Source organism: Electrona antarctica (genome assembly GCF_951216825.1).
Source record: "Electrona antarctica genome assembly, chromosome: 15".
Taxonomy (NCBI): domain Eukaryota; kingdom Metazoa; phylum Chordata; class Actinopteri; order Myctophiformes; family Myctophidae; genus Electrona; species Electrona antarctica.
In genome coordinates this window covers 28242737-28255118 of record NC_136796.1, presented here as the reverse complement: position 1 = coordinate 28255118, position 12382 = coordinate 28242737, and the positions used below count along the sequence as shown (strand labels likewise).

General features: G+C 43.5%; 1 protein-coding gene across 1 annotated transcript; it reads left to right on the top strand.

Moving 5' to 3' along the window:
- Window positions 1–9358: 9358 nt before the first annotated feature.
- lratd2a (LRAT domain containing 2a) lies at window positions 9359–12086 on the top strand. The gene is made up of 2 exons (XM_079522260.1): window positions 9359–10297; window positions 10659–12086. Exons 1-2 carry the CDS (start codon window positions 9963–9965, stop codon window positions 11173–11175), a joined length of 852 nt encoding a protein of 283 aa, XP_079378386.1. The 5' UTR covers window positions 9359–9962; the 3' UTR covers window positions 11176–12086.
- Window positions 12087–12382: the final 296 nt, after the last annotated feature.

The following is a 12382-nucleotide window of genomic DNA, read 5'->3' as shown; positions in this document are numbered from 1 at the left end:
AATAATATAACATTTTCTTCTGTGGCCTATACCGGTTACACAGAAGAAATTTGGTGTGATCAGGTAGTAATATGCACATCTCCACAGTTCTTTAAAAACAGTGCTGGACCAAAACGATTCAAGTAAAAAGAAGGAAATGTTCATACATGTTCAACTACTGCAACTAATGCTTTATAATTAACAAACCAGAACGTTTTGACCCATGCAAGTTCTTCAACACGTTGTTGGTAGAACCTGATGAAGCCCAAATGTCCAAAACGATGTTCTTGTTTGTTAATAAAATAAAGCAGTAGTTTATTGTGCGTGGTCTATTCTTCTTTTTAAGCCTCCTGCAGAGTCACGCCATAAAAACGACAAATCAACCAAAGTCTTGGTCGAAACACCAAACTGACCAATTGAATTAATCGACTATGAGGCGACAGTCCTTAAGAAAAGGTTGACAGGGAGAGTTAGTTACTTGAGACTTTGGCTGTTATAGACATTGACTCAACAGTGAGGAGGTGATGAGGCCACAGTAGCATCTTGCGTATTATAATTCCAATGCTGGCTTATCTGTATTTGACATCTTTGCCTCGCCATGGGCCTGCAACCTGCATGAAGTATGAGTTTTCATCTCAGACGGGCAATGAGTCATCTCACGTCTTCTTATCTGGCCGGTGCATGATTGGTTGCCGCTTATCTATCTTCTGTGTCATCGGCCACATGCACGGTTCCCTTTTTCCAACTTCCTCCAGAGAAACGGCACCATCAGATGTACACGACTACACCTCACCACACTTGCAGCAGACATACTTGTACTTTTCTCGAGTACTTTGTGTCATTTTGATCACTTAACCACTTTAAATCTAGGGCCCCTAGTCATGTCATTATAGGTGAAAACTTTCAGGAATGTTCACATTTTCCACATTTATGCTATTTGTCTTACAATGAAGTAGTGGTTAAGTATATTTTGATTAGTACTCTCTAGAATAGATACTTTTTGGGAAATACAATGTTTTCAGAATAGCCTATGGTTTTGCTGTTATGACACTGCCCCTAGGAGGATTCCATTTTAATTAGCTTTGAACCGCTTTTCCAATCTTTCAGTCTTTTTTCCAAGTCAGTCTTTCAGAAAGCGTTTGCATACAGAAAATGTGCTCATTACTTTGGATCACATCTCTGAACTGGATCGGATTGGATCGTACCCATATTGAAATAGTTATGGTCAGGATGTGACCACACAGTGTTAACTGTAACTGAGTAGGCTTCAAATTAGATACCTTGTACTTTTACTCGAGTAGTTTTCAACACAATGTACTTGAGTAATATATACGTCCAGTAGTACTTCTACTTGAGTAGGGTATTCTACTCTTTCCACCCCTGAATGTTGGTGGTCATCTTTTTGCCACTCGTCTTGAATGAAAATCCAATTTGACACCGGTCAAATTGATATCGGATGTTTTATTAAAAGACTAAACAAACACAGAATAAAATTTGCACTGGGTTTAGGGGGAAATGAAAAACCTGTTCTTGATAAACGTAAGCTATAGCCCTATCTCTCTGTTCATACAGCAGTATCTATAGTTTAATGTGGCTGATGGACCGCAGCCTCAAGTTCTACAGCCTGTAGATCTACACCAACATCTCCTGAAGTTAGATCTACAAGTCCTCAGCTTTTACAGCTTGTAGGAGTTTAACTGTTTAACCTACAAGACCTCCTGACCTTGTACAGCGTGTGGTTCTACAAACCCTCCTCAAGTCCTACAAGATGTAGGAGTTCACCAGTTTAATATCAGATCTACTAGACCTTATATTCCGTCCCATCCATTTCGCTTGAAGAAGTCCCACACTGTGAAAGTCATACTGTAAGTAAGTAAACAGACATTCTTGATTGCGACTGTAGGTCACATTTACTATGAAAACCTGCATCTCCCGTCCATCCATCACCCACACCTCTATATGGCCAGTACAGAATTAATTCCATATGTTCACATGTTCATCTGACACCCCCCCCCCCCCATGCCAAAGCGCCAGCGCTCGCCCAGCAGTCTGCCGTCACCCGCAGGCGGATGCGTGCACTCAGGGCGTCTTACTGGTAATAGGCTACATATTGTCGCTGTTGGACAGAAAACTTGCATATAGTACATGTTTCATCTTTTTATGTTTTTTCAAAAAAGTATGTCCTAAAAAGGCCTACTTTTATACTTTGCTGTTGAAATAGTCCATCTAGGCCAGACCGCATCTAGGCCAGACCGCACCGATGCAACTAGTCGCAACTCCTTGCAACATGCAACTACTTGCAACCATTATCCCCAATGGCAATTGCAAGGAGTTGCATTGGTGGGGTCTGGCCTGTACAAGCTTGTGTTGCATCACAACATGTGGGTTATTAGATAGGCTATTTTTGAAATTGCAGATTTTCACCTATATATAGCCTATGCCCAAAATAGGGATGCCAGCTTGGATGTTCATTGTGTAAATGTGTTTTTATAAATATTTAAAACATGGGAAGTTTTTTTGTTTTTCTTCTATTTCCTGAAAAGTAACCATTTCGGACATACAAGGTTTCCACCTGACAGCGGCAATGTATATCTTTGACCCTGCAGGGGGTGTGAGGCCCTGTAGGCTGTACCAGGAGGTCCCAGCTGAAGATTGAGGTCAGGAGGAAGCTGTGTTATGCATCCTGTCTACCCTGGTGGTGCTAATGGTGTACAGACCCCCCCCCCCCTCTATCCCTCACCCCCTCTCTTGCTGTCTTCTTGTCCACAGTTTAAAGCTACAATCTGCAAGTTTTGTCTCCTCTCCCGACAGAGAAAGGTATGTTATTTATTTTAGCTCAGATAATGCACGCACATCTGCAAAACTATTTTGACAGGTGAAAAATTAAAAAAAACATCACCCTCCGTTTTCAGTGTTTTGAAAGCTTCCCCAAATTTAAATTTATTAGAATAGCATAACGTTTCAACTCAAAATGTTATTCTATTCACGATTTTAGGGAGCTTTCAAAACAGAGATTTTGTTCTGTTCTGAATTTAACATTTATTTATACAGGCAATCTCATAGATACTGTACCTGAGGTTTCATTCTCAAGAGACACCTGCAGGCTTATTGCAACTGTTAACTCCTTACTGGCCTACCGGCATGTGCACTTAAGCCCCTCCAACTGATCCAAAATGCCGCAGCACGCTTGGTCTTCAACCAGCCAAAATTCTCACACGTCTCCCCCCTTCTCCGCTCGCTCCATTGGCTCCCGGTCGCTGCCCGCACAGAATACAAAACTCTGATGCTGGCATTCAAAGCAACCAAAGGCATGGCCCCCCCATATCTCACAAGTATGATCGTACCCTACAAACCCTCCCGCTCACTCGGATCAGCCAACGCAGGGAAGCTGGAGGTACCTTCACTAAAAACGCCGGGACAACGCTCCACACGTCCCAAACTCTTCTCCCTTCTGGCTCCAAAACTATGGAATGCACTTCCCATTGCAGTCAGAACTGCAGCCTCACTCCCAATCTTCCGCCGTAGTCTGAAAACCCACCTCTTCAGACTCCACCATGGCCCGTAGCACTTGCCCTAGCCTAGCCCCTTAGATAGCACATTATGTAGACTTAGATAGTATTTTAAACAGACTTATAGCTTGTTATGTAGACAGCTCTAGAATTGCACTTTATGTAGTCATAGCACTTTATAGTACACATGTATAATATATTATATAGTATAGTATGTATAGTTTACATAGATACTCCACTGTTACGTTCTTAGTTTACGCATGATTCATGATAACTACTTTTTATACATGTGATGTATGCCATGCTTTTTGTTATTGCTTAATGTAAGTCGCTCTGGATTAAGAGCGTCTGCTAAATGCCTAAATTGTAAATTGTAAAATTGTTAACACCCAGGATTCGAACCTGCATCTCCCCAATGGGAAACCAAACGTCTCTACCTCTCATGCTAAAGGGAATCCACCTCTCGGCCAAGGGAGATATTGGAAGCAGATCTTTAGGCGCTGCTAGGCTACTTGTCAACCAGTACAGTATAGGTGTCCTACCTGAGGCGGACACCAGGATCTAAATGTCTCAATGGAAGAGCAGGGATCTGCTGATACTGTATTAACATACAGATTGGTCAAAATAACCCTTTATTCATTGAAATAACCCCCGGATTGCAGCTTTAGCACTTCATGTTTTCATCTCAAGCCTGAGACACACACACACACACACACACACACACACACACACACACACACACACACACACACCATTTATTATTACATCTCCCACTCACAGGCCCACGCACGCACGCACACACACATTCAAGACACAAAGAAGCAGCTGCAAGGTGCCATTTTTCGGGGGCACGCTGTGCACATTCACCCTTGCCTGTGGGATACATGATGAGAAAATAGCCCCGTGCCACCGAGCCAGTGTGGCTTTGATTTCGATTACTTACGCAGATCAGATGCCACTACACATGTAATGGAGACATTGTAGTCCCACCTGGAGGGAGCCAATGACAGCATGGGTTCCTGTGACGGGCAAGTGGGAACAGGAAACCTGTCCCCATCATCATACAATTTAGGACTTGGCTTGGCTGCGACAAACATAATGTGGCAAATTTGGTAGGCTAACCCCTAAAAGAATGTGTTCATACAATGCATATCAGCACAAATCAATAAGATGGAATGAATGATGGATAAGTCATTATGCCAATTGTTTCCTCCCTACAGCCCACACACATTTTTGTGTATTGTCACTGCTGTTGTATCCTACAGTTGGGTGCCACCGATATTGTCCCTTATCATTTGACCCATTTAGGCCTGACCTCAAAATTTAAAAAAAATCCTTCTAAATCCTCCAGTTTTCTGAAATAAATATTTTCACGATTTTTCAAAAATAGCAGACCTACAAGCTCGTAGCGCGCCACTCGGTGGCGCGCTATGAGCTTGTAGATCTGCTATTTTTCAATAGCTAAATTATAACAATGTTTAAAACACCAAAAGGGGTTCCCGCCCAAAATGGGTTAACTGTCCTTTTGCGCAGATCACGCAAACCTCAGCAAAAAGAAAAGGACAATATCGATGGCCTCCAACTGTATACTGGCTAACTTGCCAAGTTGCCAGTGAGGAGCCCCCACCAGGAAGACGTAGATAAAACACTCCCCGCAGCCCCAACACTCGCCCAACACTCCCCGCAGCCCCTCTGACAGGTGCCAACCCAGCCCGTAGGAGTACGTGCAGTGACAATTGGCCACCCTCCCTGTCTTGCTTCCCTCCCCCGAACACGGGCCAATTGTGTTTGTACAGATGCTGCAGTGTGGATTCGATCCCCCAGACGCGGTGGTTGGCAGATACTTTACCACTGCGCCGAGTGCATAATTATTATTATTATTGAACAAATATCGATTATGACAATATAGTGGGGAGAAATACTGTGATGTGGGTGTTTTCACACAGGTGGTATTGGATAAATATTCATCAGTCAATGCCTGCAATAACTATTAGGCCACTTGCCAGAATGTGAACCCAGGCATGTTGAGTACACCAAGGTTTTATGTTAGAAATGTTGAATATGGGTCCCCAGCATGTAGAAACTGCTGGATGCTAACTTGCATATGTTGAGCAATTTTCATAATTGCATGTGACCAAACTGACCATACCATTAACAACCTATGAAAACAAAATCTACCTTCAAGTAGCACGTGCCGTGTCAAACTAAGGGGTTTTCATGATGCTGAATCCATCCCCAGATGTGATGATGTTAGCATATTTGGGCTACGGCCGTTTTTAGCCCAATGAGACCCCCTAGTTTGACATGTCAGATGCTACATGAAGCATTGTGAAATTTTGAATTTTTGCCTTCTATCGGTTGTTAATGGTATAATAATAATAATCTTGTCTTCACAATCTGTTCCAACACCCACATCAAAAACAACACAGAGCACATAACACCAAGACAATACAAAAACAAAACATGAGGTCCCCACTATGTACAGAACCATCCTATCGGCGGGGCAGTTTGTTTAAAGCCGCGATGGCTGAGGGGACAAAGCTCCTACTAAAACGGACCTTTTTACATGGCAAGGTTCTGTATCTTTGTCCAGATGGCATGAGGTTAAAGAAGCGATACAGGGGATGATCAGTGTCATTTGATATCGAAAGTACTAGCCGTGTGATGGCCTTATTGTTCATATCAGAAAGTGTGGGTGTAGGAAGTCCGATGATCTTGGAAGCAATACGGGTGATACTGAAAAGTTTGTTCCTGTTAGGCATGGACAGTATGGTGTAGAAACATGCAGAACAGTACAACAGAACAGGTTGAATAATGCTTTTGTACAATAATAGCAGAAGATGAGGAGCAACAGATAATGATCTTAATTTACGGATTACATGGAGTCTTTGCTGAAAGCGTGACTGGATAGATGTAATGTGTTGATCAAACCTAAGTCTATTGTCCAGTGTGAGTCCAAGATATGTGAAGCTGTCAACCTGTTCTACTGTTTTACCATTAATGAGGAGTGGGTTAAGTCCAGTGTGGTTTGTTTCAATGACCAGTTCTTTTGTTTTGACCACATTCAACTCTAGATAGTTGTCAGTGCACCACTGTGTGAAATGAGAAATGGTATTCTGATAGACCGTAATAGAGTTATTGTCATGGAGCAGTCCGAGAATGGCAGTGTCATCAGAGTAATTAAAGTATGTGATGTTAGTGGGTGAGGGGCTAATACAGTAATTTGTGTATAGAGTGTAGAGGAAGGGACTGAAGACACAGCCTTGAGGGGCCCCTGTGTTGGTGACAACAGTTGATGAGAATGATGTACCTACTTTAACTGTTTGTGGTCTATTGCTTAGGAAGTTGTGAGTCCAGTGGATGAGAAGTGGGGGGATGTTGAGCTGTATGGTCACATATTGTGAAAATTGCTCAACATATACAAGCATCCGGCAGTTTCTACATGCTGGGGACCCATACTCAACATTTCACCAAGTACACCAAGGTAAAACCTTGGTGTACTCACAATGGGGCTCTATGGGCTGGCAAGTAGAGTAGACTATATAGTAATAGAACAGTCAGATAAGCTGTTCCTTTAAAGAAAATGTACATCACTTTAGTGTGTGTGTGTGTGCGTGTGTGCGTGCGTGCGTGCGCGCGCATACAGGTCCATCTCAATGAATTGTGTAAAAGTTTATTTTCTTCTGTAACATAATTCAAAAAGTGAAACTTTCATATATTCTCAACTCATTGTGCATAAAGTAAAGTACTATTTTAAAACCTTTTTTTTATTTTAATCTTGATGATTATGGCGTACTGCTCATCCTACTATAAATGTGCCACGTCTCTGTGTGTGTGTGTGTGTGTACGGTTGTAATGTAATGCACGTAACTCGAGAACCATTTGCCCCACCGACTTCACATTCGACACACGCGTTCCACAACCCTGCAGGGAGTGCAGTGCCCGGTATCGAGTCGGTCGGACCCACTGTTCTCCAGAACCACCACAAAAGGCTCTGGTCAGGCTCTGCCAGTGGGCCTAATCAGCCTAAATCCCCTCACCTGTGCAATTTCCAGCCTCTGCCTCAGCCAATTGATTGCCATGGCAACCCCACACCTGCAAATTGATTACTTAACCACTCCACTTTTCACAGTCAGTTTGCACTCTTCACACACAGGCAGACTGGCAGATACAGAGATCTCCATGTGGGACACAGACAGACAGATAGTTAAAACGGGTGCTCTATGACAAGTTGACAACGGGAATTATTAGGTTTCCAAGTTGCATCGCTCTCAAGTAGGCCGGTGGCCAACGGGCACGTACAGGTCTAGTCTCAACAAATTAGAATATTTTACGAGACCACTCGAGTTATGTGCATTACAACCGTCACCGTGCAGACTGCAGACACACACACAGAGACGTGGTGCATTTATAGTAGGATGAATTGAGAATATATGAAAGTTCATTTTCTTATATATATATATATATATATATATATATATATATATATAAGCATGCTACATATATAAATAAATCAGATTATAAAATGAATCATCTTATATAATATTGAGATATTACCCAATTACCCAGCCCTATCTAATTACTACAATGAACCAATTAATCGTGGATGTTTATCTTCTTCTTCTAGCTACAAAGCTGTGTTGCATATTTAATGATAGCATGTAAAACTTTTTAATGTTTTTTTAATGTGATTTTTGGTTACACAGTATTGTACTGCTGAGTATACTATAATATAGTCTCAAAATTGGAACTTGGAAGACATGAAACAGTGGTGGTGGTGGTGGTGTGGTGGGGGGGTAGAATCTGGTCCCATAGCCCAGGGGACTGTCTTGATGTGATTGGATAGCTGTCAGGCAACCGCTGACAGCATATTAAACAAAGGTGTGAACTTAACAGATATGATGAAACAATACTGTCTAGTGTCTACGGACTCATTTGTAATAAATAGTCGGTCAACGTAATTGCAATGCTTTAACACAATAGCCTTTCCTCTGGGAAATCTAGGAAATGCTCCAGTTTGCATAATCCTAGGACGGCAGACTTGTGAATAATTAATTTGCTTGGTAGTTACTTACAACCATGACTGCCTGACAATGAAGAAGCCAAACACGCATGCTACTTGGCCTGTGGGCCTGTCTATGTCAAATTTGGTAGGCCAGCCTGGCCAGGCCGGGCCCTAAATGAATGTGTTCAATAGCCTACATTGCACATCAGCACAAATAATGATTAACTAATGCTTAATCATTAGTTAATCATTATTTCATGAACCTTATCTGCAAGTGTTACCAATCAATTTATAGACCGACAGCAGTTTGATCATCTAAACTTTTGTTTTTTTATAACCCAAACAAATTATCTTGAAACGATGAACATGATACGACATGTTTTAATACCTAACTTCCTTTCCCTGGCATTTGTAGTATATTGCAGGAGGACGAAGGGAGCAAAAAGAGAAAGGGAATCAGAAGATGGGGGCAAGGGGGAAATCAATCAATTTTCCTGACTGTCACTGAGATTCAACTACTGTACCAGTACTGTCCCAAATATGCATGAAATGAAATGAAATGAAATGAAATGAAATGAAATCTATATTTACCCAGGGTATCTGGGCTAAGCTCAAGAACTTGTTTCCAGCCAGGCCCTGCTCATAGAACACATTTCATCGTAGTGGTTGATGCCTTGTTCAAGGGCATTTCAGCGGTGGTAATTTTAACGTGTCGGACGGCTGATTCGAACTGGGAACCTTCCGGTATCTAGACCGCGCCGCTTACACTGGGGGTAGGCCTATACCAATTGGCACAACACCGTCCCTGCGGGCTATGGGTTGTTGTACCTTTGTAGACTGTAGGAGGAGGTGACAGATGCACTGCCGCTTTAAAAACAGAAGCTGCTGTAGCTGCGGTCACTATAGAGGTGCGCGTGTGTGTGTGCATAGCAGCCCTTCACTATGGGAGCTCTGTTGTGCTCGAACGATAGTGTGCGGAAGGAAGGAAGGAAGCCTGCTTTCTAACTGACGACTCTTATACCTGCGGACGGTGTGGAGCGCATTTATCATCCTTTTTATATTCTGGTTGGATTGATGGCTCGTTTTTCCACACGCGACAGCCTATAAAACAACTTTACGCACGGGAAATTTAGGAGCAGGTGCGGTGTGAGGCTATAGGGCGACACCTGGTTGGATATTCCATTCCGGTACATTTTTTGTGGCGTTTTCCCTCAAGACACTTGTTGATCGGCCATTGTTTGCCCGTCTACGTATCTACACATCACAAGATCGCCGAGATCTGTGCGTAATTCCCTATTTGGGGACACTTGAGGGGCGTTTTGATGAAGTTTTGGCCGTCAAGAGGTTGAGTTTTGACCGTCGGTAGGTGGCTGACTGACAGATGGTGGGGATGTTTCGCGACTGGTAGGCTAGTTGCTACCCAAGGCGGAGTTGCAGATCGCATTACTCGCCGCTACCAGGGTGCATATATGGGCAACCAGGTGGACAAGCTGTCACATCTAAGTTACGCCGAAGTTCCCACCATGGACCCCAACGGTCTGGACCCGGAGGAGGGCGGCGGCGGCGGCGGACCGGGACCTCGGATCGGGGTGTCATACATATTCTCCAGCGACGACGACGAGCTGGAGGACGGCGGCACCGCGGCCGACGGCAGCGACCTCCGGGACCAGAACCGGGAGGAGAAGCCATACGATCAGCGCGACGAGGTGGAGTGCGCAGTCTACTACCGCGACGAGTGCATCTACGACAAGACCGCCAGGTCCGCGGAACTGGAGGCTGCCTCGCCTGAGAACCTGCTCAACAGGTTAGTTAGGGGCTGCACCGATCATTTCCTTATGGCGATTATATTCCATTATCGAATAATCAAGGACCTTTTAATATCTCAACAAATTTAAACCATTTTAAGCATTATTTTATACTTTGTAGCACCCATATATATGGTGTCATTCAAGAATAGTGAAAATAGCCGATCTACAAGCTCACAATGCATGCATGTTGTGATCTTTTAGATGGCTGAAGATAGCCGATATAATAGGGTATAGGTTTTTGAAATTTGTCAACTTTTTGCCTATGATGACATGCCCAAAATGAGGATCAATTATTGATTATTCTTTCATTTAATTGTCGATTAAATCTATTAGTTGAATTCACACCCCCTCCAACAGGTGCAAAGCGGGGGACCTGGTGGAGTTCGTGGCCACCGGCCAGTACCCTCACTGGGCCGTGTACGTGGGCGACTTCCAGGTGGTGCACCTGCACCGCTCCGAGGTGAAGAACAGCTTCCTGACGGACGCCAGCCAGGGCAGGAGGTGTCGGATCGTCAACGACCTCTACAGGTTCAAGCCGCTGGGCGCGGACGTGGTGGTCCAGAACGCCATGGAGCAGGTGGGACTGAAGGACCGCGAGCTGAGCTGGCGGAACTCGGAGTGCTTCGCCGCCTGGTGCCGTTTCGGCAAGCGCGAGTTCAAGATGGGCGGAGAGATACGGATTGGGAAGCAGCCGTACCGGCTGAAAATATTGCTCTCAGACAAACACGCGCACGTGCTGGAGTTTCAAAGTCTGGAGGACATGGTGATGGAGAAGAGACGGAACGACCACCTGGGCAGGACTTCTGTGTTCCAGGAGCTGGCCAATCATTTCAACAGCGTGGGGGATTTAAAACGGGAGTCGGGGGCCCAGTGATGTCCCAATATGTTGTTAACCACGTAACCCTATAGTGGCCCTATTCTGGGGGCAAACATTTGCGCTGGTCCACACCACTAGTACTTCCATCCAGGAAGTACTAGCGACCTTAGTATAGAGCCCTGATGGGGGACCCCAGTCAACTAAGCATATAGGGTTTAAGTCAGTGGTTCTCAAACTTCTTCATGTCAAGGACCCCCACATTTTGGTTATAGTGATTTCATTTATTTTATTTTATTTTAATTTTAGGTTTTATGACCTCGATTACAAAAAAATAATACAAATTACAAAAAATGTTTTTTATGTCACAATCTTTTTAATTTCAAGGATACAATTTTGATCTCCCACACCCCCCAATCTACACTGTAGTATGTATCATCATCAGTGTACACTTGTACACTCTCTGAGTTACAGACACATAAGGGTCAATTTGGTTCCTAACTATTAATTTGGCTGGCAACCCCCTCAAGGACCCCACTTTGAGAACCACTGGTTTAAGTGACTGATGATGATGATGACAACGACCTGTTTAAGCTGAAGACTGTCTCCCTAACATCATAGCTTTTCCAGTAGGGTTAGTCTTTTACCAAATACCTTTTTATACCCTGCTTTGATCTATAGCAAACATTCCTTTTGTTATTCCTGTTTTGTTGTGGTTCAAAGATATGACCATATGAACTGATAACATGAATGCACAAGTTTGTGTGTGTCATACTTTGCATTTGCGATGTTGAGGTAATTTATTTCGGTATATGCCTTTTTTTTGATCGACATAACTTTCATATAAGCCTGTACACACAGCCTTAAAGACGCAATCCTTAATATTCCCGGATGAATATTGGGCGCTTCCAATTATGGATTTAATTGGCTGAAAGTAATTGAATCGATTCAATTAAATGATACGTCCATGACCCCGCTGAGAACCCATGACTTATAATTGCCTTACAAGTGTAGCACCGCTGTCTTACTCTGTCATAAGACCAAACAAGGAGTCTCAACCTTTTTTAACGACTTGAACCCTACTGTCCCTATTCTGGTTGCGAACATTCTGCAAAAATAGCAGATCTACAGGCCTTGTGAGCTTGTAGATCAGCTATTTTCTGGGAAGATAATTAGAAGAAGCGCAAAAACGAGAGCAGGCTTAGTATAGAGGCCTGCAGGACTCCATTCAAAGTGTTCAAGTGGTTCATTTTTAGGACCCCAGTTT